The sequence below is a fragment of the Garra rufa genome, chromosome 15 (assembly GCF_049309525.1).
Source record: "Garra rufa chromosome 15, GarRuf1.0, whole genome shotgun sequence".
In the NCBI taxonomy this organism is placed as follows: Eukaryota; Metazoa; Chordata; class Actinopteri; order Cypriniformes; family Cyprinidae; genus Garra; species Garra rufa.
In genome coordinates this window covers 37,976,195-37,993,627 of record NC_133375.1, presented here as the reverse complement: position 1 = coordinate 37,993,627, position 17,433 = coordinate 37,976,195, and the positions used below count along the sequence as shown (strand labels likewise).

Sequence of the window (17,433 nt, the reverse complement as noted above, 5' to 3'; positions counted from 1 at the left end):
TACATCTAATTTGTGTTTCAGAGTTGATAGAGTGTAATTTATAACCTTCACCATTGAAAAACCAGACAAGGTTAAGTCGCAGCTGTCTGTTGTTGTGGCCTTCTGATACATTGTCTTGGCACTTTCTTCTCTGCTTACGCCATTGATTGATTAAACATGCATTTACATGGCTTTTGTTGATAGCGAGTTATCAGTGTTTATCTATGTGAAGGCTAATGAGAGATCCAGGCATGTTTAGAAGGTCATCGTTGGGGTCGAGGTTGAAAGAGGCTGATGGTGGCCGAGATAAGCCGAGCTGTGACCCTGCAATTTTTCTTTGCTCATGGACACAGAAACACTGACACAAGGGCATTGGACTAATGTGAGTTTAGCACTCCGACTCAGCTTTTCAGACGCTCCGATGACCCAGACGAACCAGTCGCATTCCACTTATTGGTGTGGAGTTCTTATCGGTTTTATTTCACAATAAATTGACACATTGCTCATTCTCCAGATAAGATGAGATGGATTTTTTTTTTGTGATTTAATGGCTTGTTGGAATCTAATGTCAAAAGAGCGCAAGATTCTAAATCTATTTTAAAATTAGAACACAGTTTTAGAATTTAAAAAAATGTTAAATAGAGAAACACAGACTGACCCAGGTGACAAATTTAGGTTATAGAAAATGTGGCAACACTGTTTTGAAATGTTGTTAAAATTTCTGAGATTTTAATTTTTTTAAAGGTTACAAAACATTTCTTAACATTCTAACTATATTTTCTCTCAAAATCTAGCATTGTTTGAACATTTGTTTTTGATATTCTAAGAACATTAAAATTCTAGTTTTCTTGTTGCAATTAGAATGTTGTGTAAAGGTTACAATATGCTTCTTAGAATGTTCAAGTTCAAATAACATCATAAGCATATTCCGAGAATGCTGATCTCAGAATCTCTAAGAATGTATATTAAAGTTCTAAAAATGTGCCATACACATTACTTTAAGGGGAGACACTGCAGGCAAAAACACAGTTTTTTCATGCACCTTTCAAGTTTGAGATTTTGGGCTTTTTGGGGTTTCATAAAGTGTTTTTTCACACTAGTGGAAAGAAAACATCCAAAAGACACTGTTAAGTGTTTCTTTTATAGCACTTTTCTATTTGTCAATAGATTTCAATTACAATACATATTTTTAAAGGCCTTTTTTTTTCAAAATGAGTTTTTTTTCTCCTACACTGAACCATAAATCTCCACTTCAGTAGCACTTACACACACCAAACTTTACATTTTTATTCCTATATTCTATATTCGGATTTGTTCATGTATAATTAGCTTGATTTTATAATATATTTTATATTGCATTATATTTTATTCCCCCAAAAATGGTAAAAAAATACATTGTTTTTTCAGAATTATGGAGTGACCCAAAATCCCCTCTGTAAAAACATGTAATATCTAATATGTCAAATAGGGTTGTGCCGATAGACGATAGTATCGTGTATCGACGATAGTCAGAGATATCGCCTGTTGCTGATGCCTTTGACGATAGTTAGACGATTATTATTTTTATCCGTCAACAAAGAACTTAACTTTAGCAATGCAGCACAGAGAGTCTGTTCTAGGATGCTTCAGAAACTTGCCGCGGTATAAACACACGCATAGAGAGGCCACAGCGCCTTAACGCACCTCGTGCAGTGAAAATGGGAGATTTTCATCATACAGTACGGTGGTAGATTCTAAAGGGAGTGTTATATTATATTAGCATTGCAGTCATTAGGATAACAGAGGTAGTAAAACCTGGTTCAGGCTGAATTAATTACGATGTATCATAATCAGTCTGTATATAGTAAACATAAACATTCATCTCAGTAATGTCTATAGGCGTTAATTAGAATTACGATGCGATCAGATGGCGCTAAAAATACGCACGTGAATTACACGCGCATCACTTCTCCGCATTCAATATGAACTGAACTACACCATCACCTGATGACAACGGTCAGACATACAGCGGTAACATACTTGCAATATGACGGGTAAAGAAAGATTCATTCATTTACATTCTGGCACGCACATTTACAACTCACTCACTGACGATAGCAGAGAATGAAACCGAAAGTAACTTGAACAACTCCGGCAGATAGCGCTCTGTACACGCACAACTTAATCTTATGCCAAAAGAAAGTCTACCTTTACAAAACGAATAAGGAATTTAGTACATAGATAATTAATTAAATTAGCACGATAGTATCGTGTATCGGCGATCTCTCAGGGTGACGATAGGGCGATATGAAAATTGAGCATATCGCCCAACACTAATGTCAAATATGTTTTTTTCTGAATTTTTTTGTGACGAAATGAGATACCCAAAATTCCATCTGTAAAAACATGTAATATCTAATATGTCAAAAAAATTAAACAAGAATTCTGAAACTGGCTTCATCCAGTGTTTAGATTTTTGTACTAGAAATGTATGCAAATAAGTGGATATTTCATTAAACAATGCCTCATTTGCATATTTAAACCTAACATTTTAGAAAACTTGTAATACAAAAAAAGTTTGCTATTATCAATGTAATCAATCAACTGGGTAAGGCGACAAATATTAGTTAGTTTTTTACCCTATTCACCTGCAGTGTCTCGCCTATACGTTTTAAAAATGTTAGCAAAGATTGTGATAGCATTCCCTGTTAGCTTGGGAATAATTCATATTTCTAAGCTTAATATGCTCTTGGGATCATGCTGGAGAACATAATCATTACATTTTGTTTATGCAGTTTAAAAAAGAGTGACAAAGAAAATACTCAAATTGGTCCATTTTTAACTCAGCTGTGAATTCCAAATGTTGTGCTGAAATAAAAAGCTGTTTTAAATGGGAAAAATGTGAAACGCGAGGACTTACAGGAGCAATACAACCTGCCGTATCTCCTCAGACTTCATCAGAAGGCTTTATCCTTAGATGACTCCTGATAGGAATAGAAAAGAGGTTGTTAAGAAGTCATGTGCTGACTTCCTGCTGATAAAAATATACATACAAAAATGGTCTCAAACCCCCTGAACATACAGAGAAAGGGGCTCTGGACACTAGGACACGAGTAATGGAGTGAGCTGGTTTATCAGCGTCAGTGTTTGAGCTGTCACTATGAGTTTCAAAAAGGATATCAAACTGTAGAACAGCCTTTCTTAGCTTCCTGCTCAGCCTGAATCTCATTTCAAGAGCTCTTTTTTACTCTTACTGTAGCACTATACTGTATAAAACGGCAAGCATTTAAACATTTTTTGTATTTATAATTCACACTTTACATAGTTGTATACATGTTAGGCTTTGAGGCTTCTGTGTTATTCAAATGATTCCTAGGAGTGTTTTGCATGAGCTTAAAGCTGTCAGCACTGAGATTTGCTGATTTTTTTGAGCTTTCGCTTCTAGATCTGTCTTATATAACTACATGCTTTGTGCAGTCTCAGTGGATATGATTTTATAGCTCAGATTTTCTGTTTATTTATCTGCTATGAGATTTATTTTGTTCTCATGGGTCTTCATAAAGGTTTTTCAGCTCAGTCTCACACATATAAAAATAGACATTTATGATACACTACTGTTCAAACGTTTGGAGTCTGTACGATTTTTTACCAGGGCTGCATTTATTTAATTAAAAATGCAGCAAAAACATTAATATCGTGAAATAGTATTACAATTTAAGCCTGTTTTATAGGTTAATATACAGGGGTTGGACAATGAAACTGAAACACCTGGTTTTAGACCACAGTTAGTATGGTGTTGGGCCTCCTTTTGTGGCCAATAGAGCATTTCTTCTTTTGGAATGACAAATACAAGTCCTGCACAGTAGCCAAAGGCATTTTGAGCCATTCTCCTCTTGCAGATCAGGGGTCAGGTCACTACATGATACTGGTGTAGGAAAATGTTATCTGACTCGCTCCTCCAAAACAGCCCAAAGTGGCACAATAATATTCAGGTCTGGTGACTATGCAGGCCATGGGAGATGTCCAACTTCACTTTCATGTTCATCAAACCACTCTGTCACCTGTCTTGCTGTGTACTGGTGCATTATCATCCTGATACATGGCACCACCTTCAGAGTACAATGTCTGAACCATTGGGTGCACATAGTCAACCTTCACACCTGTTCTTACTGGTGGAATGTGCAATCAGTGAAGATTGGCCACCAGGCTGCAAAAACATAGCCATGAAACCTCCAACATTATATTGGCCAGTGTTTCAGTTTCATTGTCCAACCCCTGTATGTTAAAATGTCATTTATTTCTGTGATGCAAAGCTAAATTTCAGCATTATTACTCCAGTCTTTAGTGTCACATGATCTTTCAGAAATCATTCTAATATTTAAGAAACATTTATTATTGTTATCAATGTTAAAAACAGGTGTGCTGCTTTTTTTGTGGAAACGATGATAGGATTCTTTGCTGAATATAAAGATAAAATTTAATGCATCTTTGCTCAATAAAAGTATTTAAGCCCTTCTCCTCTCTGTTTTCAGTATGGCACAGAAGGAAAAGTTGCAGTGTCTGAAAGATTTCCATAAGGACACGTTGAAGCCGTCTCCCGGTAAGAGTCCCGGCACGCGTCCCGAAGACGAAGCAGAGGGCAAAGCGCCACAGCGGGAGAAATGGGCCAGCAAGCTGGACTTCGTGCTCTCTGTGGCCGGAGGTTTTGTCGGTTTAGGCAACGTTTGGCGTTTCCCGTATCTCTGCTACAAGAATGGCGGAGGTGAGTGTGTTTACATGTGTAATATGTCAACAAAATATGTTTGAGTTAGCACTTTTCAGTCTTTGTGTACTATAAATAGTTGCTAATGTACCGTGCAAACATAATCTTTACCATTAAAGGGACAGTTCACCTAAAAATGAAAATTCTGTTATCATTTACACCCTTAAGTTGTTCCAAACCTGTGTGAGTTTCGTTCTGTGTTGAACACAAAGGAAGATATTTTGATTTTTAAGACATTTGAGAGTTCACTGCATAACATTTTGTGTTCAAATCTGTTCCTATATTCTAAAAATATATATAAAAATATTCTTGTGCAAGGTTTTTAAGTTCAAATATTAATATATTGTATTCTGTTCAGTATGAAAGGCCATTTCCACCACTGAATAAAAAATAAAAAAGGTTATTGCGACTTCTCACAATGCTGACTTTTTTTCTCAGAACTGTGAAATATAAACTCGCAATTGTGAGTTATACAATAAAGTCTGAATTGCAAGAAAGTTAATTTTATTGTGAATTTGAAAAAAAAGTCACAATCGCAAGATATAAAGTTGCAATTCTGAGAAAAAAGTTAGAATTGTTACAATTGTGAAATAAAGTTGCAATTCTGAGAAAAAAGTCAATTGCGAGATTTAAAGTTGCAATTTTGAGAAAAAGTCACAATTGTTACAATTGCGAGATGAAGTCGCAATTATGAGAAAAAGTCACAACTGTGAGATATAAAGTTGCAGTTCTGAGAAAAAAGTCACAATTGCAAGATATAAACTATTCTGAAAAAAGTTAGAATTGTTACAAATGTGAACTACATGTGCAATTCTCAGAAAAAAAGTCTATTACAAGATATAAACTTGCAATTGTGATGAAAAAGCAACTGAGATATAAACTTGCGATCTGGAGAAAAAGTTACATTTGTTACAATTGTGAGATATAAAGTTGCAATTCTAAGAAAAAAAAAATCACAATTGTGAGATATAAACTCACATTTCTGAGAAAAAAAGTTTATAATGTTACAATTGCGAGATTAAGTCGCAATTCTGAAAAAGTTACAGTCGTTACAATTTTGAGATAAAGTCGCAATTCTGAGAAAAAAGTTAAAATTGTTACAATTGCAAGATAACATTGCAATTCAGAGAAAAAAGTTACAATTGTGAGATAAAGTCGCAATTCTGAGAAAAAAGTCATAATTGCGAGATATAAACTCAGAATTCTGAGAAAAAAGTTACATTTGTTACAATTGCGAGATATAAAATTTAGAGAAAAAAGTCATTGTGAGATGTAAACTCACAATTGCGGGGGGAAAAATAAAAAAAGGTTATTGCAACTTATCTAACAATGCTGACTTTTTTCTCAGAATTGTGAAATATAAACTCGCAAGTTTTTCATCTGGTATTTATATTTTATTTCAGCTTTATTGCACTGACAAAAAACGATTTTTAATAGTTCAGGTTCAATACCAATTTAAGTCTTTAATAGCATCTGTTACTTAATGTTGATTACCATTTAATATTACCAATCAAAAAATGAAAAGCTTGTATTTTTGATAAAGCACTTTAATTATTTCATACAAAAATATGTATTATTTAATCCGCAAAATTATAGTAGTAGGACTATGTTTCAAGCTGGAGAAGTGCATTGCAATGCAATACTGCAAACATGATTTTTGATGATTTTGTTGTGTTTCTGGTGGTTTTCTTTACTGAGTCTGCATTATGTGCACCTGTTTCACCTGGTTTTGGTCTTTCCAGGTGCATTTCTCATCCCCTACTTCATATTTCTGTTTGGCGGAGGTCTGCCCGTCTTCTTTCTGGAGGTGGCACTGGGCCAGTTCACCTCTGAGGGAGGAATCACCTGCTGGGGGAAACTCTGCCCCATTTTCACTGGTGAGAGAAAAGAATGGATAAAGAGAGAGTGAGAGTGAGAGTGAGAGAGAGGATGAGACAGGTCTGACTTTGATGATATTTAATGACTCATCAGGCTCAAGCACATTTTAATCAGCATAAATCATATTTCATAATGCTCCCATCCCCCCTGCTGGCTACTCGCGGTCCCTCACGGCAGCGTCGACCAATCGCCACGGCCGTTACTGTGATGCGCTTGGAGTCTGATTGGCTGCTGAAGTGGCTCGTTAAAGCATCTTCACTCTGACCTGCTTTCAGCATCTGCTGCGGTTGCTAGGCAACACTAGAAGACGCGGTGTTCTTTTCAAACGTGTCGTCGTGTTCTGATTCGCCGTGTTCTTATCTGTGTGTGGGTCACTCATACGCACACACTCTACATGCGCATTTAATTCCCCATGATTTGTTTGCTTTGCGCCGCTCTCTGCTTCAGAGTGCTCTGACTAACACCCCGCTCTGTATTTGGACATGTATTCGGATCTCCATGGCAACAGCCAGGAGAGGTGACTGAGATGCTTGCGATGGGATCTCCTCTCAGCTCAGGAGCCAAAATGGAGTGGTTGTGTTAGGAGCACACATGATTTGATGTGTTTTCATCTAATGTATGTAAAACATACATTATATTTCTGATTCATTAAATTGTATTATTATTATTTTTTTCATTTTAATCAACTATTAAAATAATTTTAGTTAGTATCTCATTAATCTGATTTCATTTATTTTTTCAACCAAATTATTTATTTAGTTATTTAAATAATTTTAATAAAATGTAAATTTTAATTAAATGTTTTTCATTTAAAAAACTGATCAATACAGAGTTAAATATATATTTTATTATATTGTATTTTTTATTTTAATCAAATATATACATTTAAATAGTTAGTTATTTTTACATTTCAAATTGTTTACTTATATTTACACACATATACATACATATATGTATATGTATGTACATATGTTATTTTTTAATTAGGATTCAATTTTTTTAATATAATCTATTTAAGTAGAAATATTAGTTATTTTTACAATGCATTTCTATTTTTATTTATTTTAATCAAATTTTAGTTACTTATTTATCAGATTTGTTTTGTTTTAGTCAAATTTTATTTAATTTTAAATGTATGCATTTTAATCAAATTATTTTATTTAGTTATTTATAAATTTAAATAATTTTAATTAAGTGTATTATTTTATAATTTATTTATTTACATCAATTGTTTATTTATTGTTTATGTAATTTAGTTTTTTTGTTTATGTATTTAAATCAAATTTTAATTGGTAGTTTTTTCATGTGAAAAGACCTGATTCATTCTGTGTACAATATATATATATTTTTTATTTATTAAATAGTATTTTCAAAATATTTATTTAACTTTAATTAAATTTATTTATTTAGTAAAATTTTAATTTTAGTTAAATCTTATTTTTATTTATTTTTACATCGCTTTTCTTATTTCTATTCAAATCAAATTATGTATTTTATTTATTTTAATTTTGCTATTTTAAATTCATTTATTTAGTTAGTCTTAGTTACATTTTTATGAATTAAACTGTATTATTTTCCTTTAAGCATTTTAAATGTATTTATTTCAAATAAATAAATTTACATCATTTTTTTAAATAATTTGTATTTAAATAAATTTATTTTAATCAAATATATTTGTATTTTAATATATATAGTATTAATATTAATTAATCAATTAATTTAGTTCATTTAATAATATTTTATTTATTTATTTTTACATTTTATACACTGCTTTTCCTATTTTTATTTATATCAAATTATGTATTATATTTTATGTATTTATTTTTTTATACTTTTTGTATTTTAATCAAACCTATTCAGTTGAGTTTTATTAGTGTCATTTTATTGTTAATTATTTTTATTAATCAATTTTTATTATTTTAATTACTTACAGCATTTTAAATGCATTTATTTCAATCAATTTACAATAACTATTACAATTTTTATACAAAATTTAGTTTATTTATTTTATAACATTGATTTGTTTTATTTAAATCAAATTTAATTATTTTTATTTAATCAATTTATTTTAATCAAATATAATAATTTTATTTATGTAAATCAAAATTTTTTTTTTTTTATTTAATTTAGTTTTAATTTAATTTAAATTAATTCAACTTCTATTAATGTATTTTTTACATTTTATACACTGCTTTTCTTTAAACTTTTCCAAGGACCCTCTATCACTCCATTGCGGTTCCCCTGGGCCCCATTTCGAAAAGCCCTGTCTTAAGAGATATTTTTATTATTTTGGTGCCTGACCTCTAAACACACACTTGCATGGGCATGTTGCTCACGTGGCTGGGTTTTATTTAGCACGCACAGCGCAAATGAGTGATATTTCCTGCCACCTCGAGCCCATTGTCCCCTTTCACCCAATGATTATGTTCTTAGTCCCAGTGGCAGCTGACTAGTGTCTCTTGAACACGTATGCGCATCTACTTTACATACTCAAACGCATGTTTGCCATTCTGTTGTCAGCTGTCACAGCGGCTCCTGGCACCGTGAAGCGAGCTTGTGGCACTTTGTATTAATTATAGCATAAAACTGGCATTCGGCCCTTTGACTGCCCTCAGCCCTAGAAAACCAACACTAAAAATATGATTTCAGATGCCGACAGGTGAAGCTTCATTGCTCTGAGAATAGAGCCGCTTCAGCTGTGTTTGACTCATTAACACACAGCAGGGCCCTTCGAGAGAACAGAGGCTCTCCGTCTCATAAAGTCTCACGTTGTGCTTAGATGTGGCATATACCGTCAACAATACTCATAATTTGCGATATCATTCATATCCGCAACACAAAGAGCGACAGGTTACGTGCAGCGCAAGTTGTGATGCTTGTCTTATCATTAACGACCAGCTCTAGTTTTGGCAGTTTGATGTTTTGATGAGCCATCGTGTGTTGGTCTGGTTAGTCCATAGGGACTGTTAGTTCCAGGACAGTGCTACAGATTGCTTGGAGAACAAGCGTCTGCTGACAAGACGGATAGACCAATTAACTCTTTCTTTCCTCTTTATAAAGCTGAAATGCTATTCAACTCATTTTACAATTCAGGGAGAGACTTGAATTTGTTTATCGGGGTATGGTTGCACCAATGTAGTTGTTGCATTACTAAATATTTGAGTGCTGATCCAATTAAACCCTACGTGAAAACTAAATATTTAAAGATGTAGGAATAAAATGGCAGATCGATTGGATTAGATCAATGAGCTCATGTTTTACCTGGCAGACGTCAGTGCTTTGGACATATACAACGATATTAACATTTTCAATTATTTACCTTTTATAAGAGAGAACATTATGTAAATAATAATTGCTCTTGAGCATGGAATCGATCAAAAATAAACACTTATTTAAAATAACATTTTAACATAAAACAATATAGATAAGTATATACGCAAACATATCCATACATACAAATGTCAAATAAATGTCAGAATTAATACATTTAGTTAGTATCCTATTAATCATATATTTATTAAATATATTTTTTTATTTTAGTTAAATCTATTTATGTAATAAGTATTATTATTTTTTAAGAACATTATTTATTTTTATCAATTTATTTTATTTCAGTCAAATTTTATTCAAATTGTATTACATTTTATTCACATGATAAATGTATCTATTTAATGCCAATTATATTGTGTAGTAATTCAAAATATATTAAAATACATTTTTGAATTTTAATGTATTAATCCAACTTATTTATTATCTTAATCATATTTTTACATTTTACTTTTTAAAATCAAATCTTATTTTATTTTTTCAGTTAAAAATATGTATTTAGTATTATGTTTTTTTTTATACATTTTTAGAATGCATTTCTATTTTTATATATTTAAATCAAATATTCTTCACTTATTTTTTTATCAGATTTATTTTATTTCAGTCAATTTTATTAACTTTATTTAAATGTATTTATCTATTTAATTCAAATGGTATTATATAGTAAATCAAAATATTTTTTATTTGAATCCAACTTATTTATTTAGTATCTTAATCATATTTTTATTTATTTTTACATTTTTGTATATTTAAATCAAATTTATTTAATTTTTTTAGCTGCATCTATTTATTTAGTATTGTTTTATATATATTTTCACAATGCATTTCTTTTTGTATTTATTTAAATCAAATTTTATTTACTCTTATATCAGATTTATTTTATGTAAAGTTGTATCAACACACACACGTGTATAATATATATATATATATATATATATATATTAGTGGTGGGCCGTTATCGGCGTTAACGTGCTGCGTTAACGTGAGACTCTTATCGGGCGATAAAAAAAAATATCGCCGTTAATCTATTCTCAAAGTTGGGTTGGGAGCTGGGTCTAAAATACGCAAGATATGATGACTTTAACCTTGATATTTTAATAAAATTGATTTATTTAGTTAGTGAAGTTTTTTTAACTAGTTCAATCTTATGTATTTTGATATTTTTACTATTATTTTTATTTACTTATTTTTATATTATATATAAGTAATGATGCTAAAAATTCATCTTTGACCACAGGAATAAATTATATTTTGCAATAAATTACAATAGAAAATGAAATAGTTTTTACTGTATTTTGATGCAGACTTGTTGCGCATAAGACACTTTTAAATTATAAATACAATTATAAATATAACATAAAACCCAAAACTTTTGAATGGTAATGCAAATAAATTTATATGTAATACAAATTTTACATATGAACTTAGATGATTTTACTTCATGAATCACTTAAATGATTTCAGCAAATGGCTGCAATATAACAAAGAGTGAAACATTTAAGGGGGTCTGAATACTTTCCGTATCCACTGTATATATATATAAGGGCTGTCAATCGATTAAATTTTTTTTTTTAATCTCGATTAATCGCATGGTTGTCATGAGTTAACTCGCGATTAATCACACATTTTTATCTGTTCTAAATGTACCTTAAATTAATACTTTTTAAAGTTTTTAATACTCTAATACTCTTTAATACTCTAATTAATACATACTCGTATGTGGCTTTACGCATCAACCCCACAGCACCAATAACGTAGACCGACTCCGCTTGCATTTATTAAATATGGCAGAAGTGCCGGTACGCAAGTACGCAAAAGGATAAAATACAGAAGTGCCTGCGTACCGGCCCACTTCAAGCACTGGAAGCAACAGAATATCTGGTTTAACTGTAAGCGTTGCTCCTCTGCCGCTCGCTGAACAGAGCAGACTTGGATATAAAGAGAGGGAGGTGCGCGCGCATTGGGAGAACTCACGCTCATTTGGCAAAACCGGAGAGCCTCAGAAACTATATTAGGTTTGTCCAATTATGTGTTTATGTATTGTTGCTAGACACTTTTCGCTAGGTTGGCAACATTGTGCATCCATTTCTTTAACTGCTAGGTAGTGGGTCAAACAGAAAATGTGCGCTGCGTTAATCACGCGTTAATAAAATTAGTGCCGTTAAAATGAATTTGCGTTAACGAGTTATTAACGTGTTAATTTTGACAGCCCTAATATATATATGTATATATATATATATATATATATGTGTATTTAGATATAAAATAATTATATAAATTATGATCAATTTAGGTAATAAATACTTATGAATTGTGAACATCGTATTGACTTCTCGTATTTGACATCGTATTCTGTATATGCATCAGGAATCGGCTATGCCTCGATCGTGATCGTGTCCCTGCTGAACATCTACTACATCGTGATCCTGGCATGGGGTCTGTACTACCTGCTGCAGTGTTTCCAGCACGAGCTGCCCTGGGCTCGCTGCAGGCACAGCTGGAACACGGCGAACTGCGTGGAGGACACCGTCCGCAAGAACAAAACCCTCTGGCTCTCCGCCAACGCCACCAACCTCACCTCACCGGTCACCGAATTCTGGGAGTGAGTATCGAGCGCGTAGGAGCGTCGTCCTGAGGCTGTGTGTATGGGACAGACGCTCGATGCTCATTCTCATCACTTTGATATCGCCTTCAGGCGGAACGTCCTCAGCATCTCTTCGGGGATCGACGAGGTCGGCGGTCTGAAGTGGGAGCTGGCGCTGTGCCTGCTGGCCGTCTGGATCATCTGCTTCTTCTGCATCTGGAAAGGAGTCAAATCCACTGGCAAGGTGAGGGAGAGGACAAGAAAAGTCCTCTAAAACATCTTCAAGCAGGGGAATAATAGCCATTAAAGTTTTAGGAATGTCTAAGTTTGTTCCCCCACTTCTTGCCAAATGGTTATGATGTTTTAAGAAAATTGAAAATTGTAGCCAAGTGCTTGAAATGATGAAGCAGAAGCCAAATGGTTGTTGCTGGCCTTTCAATAAATCATATAGGAATAATTAATTTTTATAAGTCAAGATGACTTTCATAATTTGGGTTCTTAGAATCTTACCTTGTGTTTGATTACAGACTAGCTAAAAACTACAAAAATTGTCAGGTATTTTGCTGTGTAATTTGTATAATAATTTATATTATATAATATTCCCTATTTTAACATGAAGTAAGCAAGAGGAATAATAAGAATAAATACATTTTATCACTTTTTTTGTAAGCACTAACATACACATCAGCAATAACACTTTAGTCTATTTTCTCACCATGGCTGCATTTATTTGATCAAAAATATAGTAAAAACTGACATATTATTATATCACAACTTAAAATCACTCTTTTCTATTTGAATATATTTTAGCATGTATACTACTACTCAAAAGTTTTTGAACAGTAAACTTTAACTAAGTCTCTTCTACTCATCAAGCCTGCATTTATTTGATCCAAATTACAGCAAAAATAATACAATTTTGAAATATTTTTACCATTTAAAATAACTGTTTTCTATTTGAATATATTTTAGATTTTTTTATATATTAATATTTTAAGTTTTTATATTTTTACAATGCATTTTTATTTTTATTTAGATCAAATCTTATTTACTTTTTTATCATATTTATTTTCAGTCAAATTTTAACTTTAAATGTATGTATTTTAATCAAATTATTATATATATTTTTTGTTATTTTATTATTTATCTTTGAAAATGCACTCAACTGCTTTAAATATTGATAATAATCAGCATATTAGAATGATTTCTGAAGGATCATGTGACACTGAAAACTAGAGTAATGATGCTAAAATAAATTTAGCTTTGATCACAAGAATCAATTACATTTTAAAATATATTCAAAAATAAAACAGTTATTAAAATAATAATTTGGATCAAATAAAAAAAAAACATAAAATTCGACCTATTCAAAACTTTTAACTGATAGTGTAATTTATTTCTGTGATGCAAAGCTGAATTTTCAGCATCATTTCATATGATCCTCCATAAATTATTCTGATATGCTGATTCGACATTTCATATTATTATCAGTGCTAATATTTTGTGTAAACTGTGATACATTTCAGGATTGTCTGTTAAATAAAAGTTCCAACAAACAAGTTCAAATAGAAATCTCTTGTAACATTATAAATGTCTTTGTTGTAACTTTCGATCAGTTTAATTTGTATTCATTTATATAAAGGTGCCATAGAATGTAAAACTGTATTTACTTTGGCATAGTTGAATAATAATAGTTCTGTACATGGACATGACATACTGTGAGTCTCAAACATCATTGTTTCCTCCTTCTTATATAAATCTGGTGTTTGCAAAAGACCACTGAAAAAGTGGCCAATTCTAACATAACACAGACTATGACGTTATAATCTGGATCATTAATAGTTACGCCCCCAACATTTGCATAGCGAAAATGGCAGATCACAGGAATAAATGTTATGTTCCAGGTTGTGCAGGGGAAATTAAGTGCAGGAATGGGTTGGTGTCTGTACTCAGAAAGCAGCAGAAAACAAATAAGGTGTTCTAATAAAATAAGACAAGCCACTAAAGGGACACGGTTTGCTTCTTGCTAGCGGTAGTCTGTTACATTGTAGTACATAAAATTTCACTTACCACATTAACAGAGTAAGGATAGATGACTGCACAGACGATGGCAAATGATTTACAGATCCTGATCACCACTGACAGCATCTAAACTAGTAAAATGTGGTACAGCAAGTACTGCCACTGTAGTATAATGTTACACAGAGCACGTGCGATCGCAAATCTCAAAAGAGAAGGAAAAAGTTATTGTGCATTCAAAACGGCATTTTTTCAATGCCCCGCATTAATAGTGGCTTGAATTCTGAAATTAAATATATATTTTCCTCTATATGTTTCCTTCCTGCTGTGCTGCTAAATGAGCCACTCTGCGAAACAGCCAATCAGAGCAGAGCTCATCATTATTATTCATGAACCTTTCAAATAAGATAATACCAGACCATTTCATTCTAGGGACAAACCCTAGGGTTGTAAATGGACCTGTAAAGCAGTTTCTGGAGAATTTTTGCCCTTACCTAAGCCATATACCTTCTATGTAGCTATCAGAGAACAATTTAAAATATTGTATCAATGCATTCTACAGTATGGCACCTCTAAAAAAATCTCACTGAAGGTAGCTCTAAACTAATAGAAATTAACTAAAAAACACAAAAATGATCTCACAGGGTTCTCTAAAAAGTATCAAGTTTTTCTAATTGTAAATGCAGCCATATCATGTGAAAAGTGACAGCTGTCATAAGACAGCTTTACACAAACAACTAAAATGAAATAGAGATACATTTGGTTGGTACACACGAAAATATCCCTAGATTGGTGTTTTTTCATTCTAGGAACTGTATAGGATTATAATCGCAGACACACACTGAGCCTCATTCATGAAATACCAGCAGAACTGATTTCTGTGTAAATCATTTGTAAAACCATTCAATTCAATGCAGCGCTTAAGAAAGAATGATTTTATGAGCGAATTACACAGAAATCCATCCTGCTTGTGTTTCTTGAACAAGACCCAATTAATGTGCACTTTCATAAACCTTTCTTTCAGAGTTTGTGGCTCTCTGTGGGTTTCATTTCTGCACTTTACGTAGGTGTATAATTATTTTATATTCATAATGGAAATCCACAAACCCTCTGGCCTCTTCTCGGTCTGTCTGTAGGTGGTCTATTTCACAGCGACGTTTCCTTTCCTCATGCTGATTGTGCTGCTGGTTCGTGGCGTGACTCTGCCTGGTGCCGCCGAGGGCATCAAGTTTTACCTTTACCCCAATCTGACCCGCCTAAAAGACCCAGAGGTACTGAAACAGACAGAAAGAAATCTGTGTGCGTTGTTGTTTTTCTTTCGATGGAAATGTGATGAAGCAAACTGCAATCTTTGTCTCTGTGGACCGACGTAGGTGTGGATTGATGCAGGCACGCAGATCTTTTTCTCATATGCTATTTGTCTTGGTGCAATGACTTCACTGGGAAGCTACAACAAGTACAAGTATAACTGTTACAGGTGAGGACTTAAATGCATGTTTTAAATCAAGTTTTTAACTGTATGTTGTCTATTGTATAAACATTGTATGTGTTTTTGTATGTTTTCAGGGACTGCATGCTGCTTGGATGCCTAAACAGCGGTACCAGTTTTGTGTCAGGCTTTGCCATCTTTTCCGTCCTAGGGTTCATGGCACAGGAGCAGGGCGTGGCCATTGCCGATGTGGCCGAGTCAGGTAATGCTCAGTGTCAAAGGTCCCCAACCTGCTCACACAGAATATTGGAATGAGAGGGAAAACATTCATTAATGCTTGTCGTTGATCTTATGTGCTATATGTTATGATGAAGCTCTTTCAATAACCTTTAGGGCGCAACGTCAATTACCACAAAAAATGTGTGCATATAAATACCAGTCAAAAAATTTTGAACAGTAAGATTTTTTTAAAGAAGTCTCTTCTGCTCACCAAGCCTGTGAATTTTTTTTAATATTTTTACCATTTAAAATGAAATTTATTCCTGTGATTTCGAAGCTGAATTTTTAGCATTATTAGTCCAGTCACATGACCCTTCAGAAATCATTCTAATATTTAGTTTTGCTGTTCAAAAAACATTATGTTGAAAACAGATGAGTAGATTTTTTTCATGGTTTCTTTGATGAATATAAAGTTCGCAAGAACTGCATTTATCTGAAATAGAAATATTTAGTAACATTATAAATGTCATTCACTTTTGATCAATTCTAAGTATTCTTGCAAAATGAAAGTATTCATTCCTATAATTTATTTCCCCCCAATATCCAAGATTTTGAATGGTATAGTGTATAATTTTGCAAAAGTTTTCATTTCAGATAAATTCTGATCTTTGGATTTTTCAATTCATCAAAGAATCCTTTAAAAAATTACTCAACTGTTTTAAATATTGATAATAATAATAAAAAAGTGTTTCTTCAAAAGCAAATCAGCATATTATGATTAGAATGATTTCTGAAGACTAGAGTAATGATGCATAAATTACATTTTAAAATACATTACATTTTAAAATTTATTCAAATAGAAAACAGTTATTTTAAGAAGTACAAATATTTCAATATATTTGTGGTAATGTATACACATAGCCTGGTCATGTCTATCAAATGCGAACTACGAAGGACGCAAGTCCGAACTTTGTGTACTTGGTATTGAGAAACGGCCTTGTGTGTAACTATCCAAGGCTGCATCGAAAGATAACTTTGCGTCTGCTGCCATGCCGGATCTATATTTATAAACAAACTGCTTCGGTGAGTCGCATAGAAGGCGTCATCGTCACCGTTCTGTGATTGGTTCCCTATCTGAGGTGAAAATTTGGTCCATGGTTTCCAGGCTGCCTAGCAGAGTGAATAAAATGGCTAGTATAAAATAAAATGGCTAGTATACACACCCATTTCTTTAAAAATTGTATTTAGAAATTTGTA

General features: G+C 32.6%; 1 protein-coding gene across 1 annotated transcript in view; it reads left to right on the top strand.

Annotated features, from left to right (window-relative positions):
• Window positions 1–17,433, top strand: part of slc6a6a (solute carrier family 6 member 6a) — a 31,126-nt gene that overhangs the window by 3,689 nt on the left and 10,004 nt on the right. The window contains 7 exon segments of the mRNA XM_073819715.1: window positions 4,491–4,720; window positions 6,463–6,597; window positions 12,293–12,527; window positions 12,621–12,753; window positions 15,665–15,799; window positions 15,902–16,005; window positions 16,095–16,238. Coding sequence (XP_073675816.1) covers window positions 4,492–4,720; window positions 6,463–6,597; window positions 12,293–12,527; window positions 12,621–12,753; window positions 15,665–15,799; window positions 15,902–16,005; window positions 16,095–16,238 — 1,115 coding nt within the window. The 5' untranslated portion in view covers window position 4,491.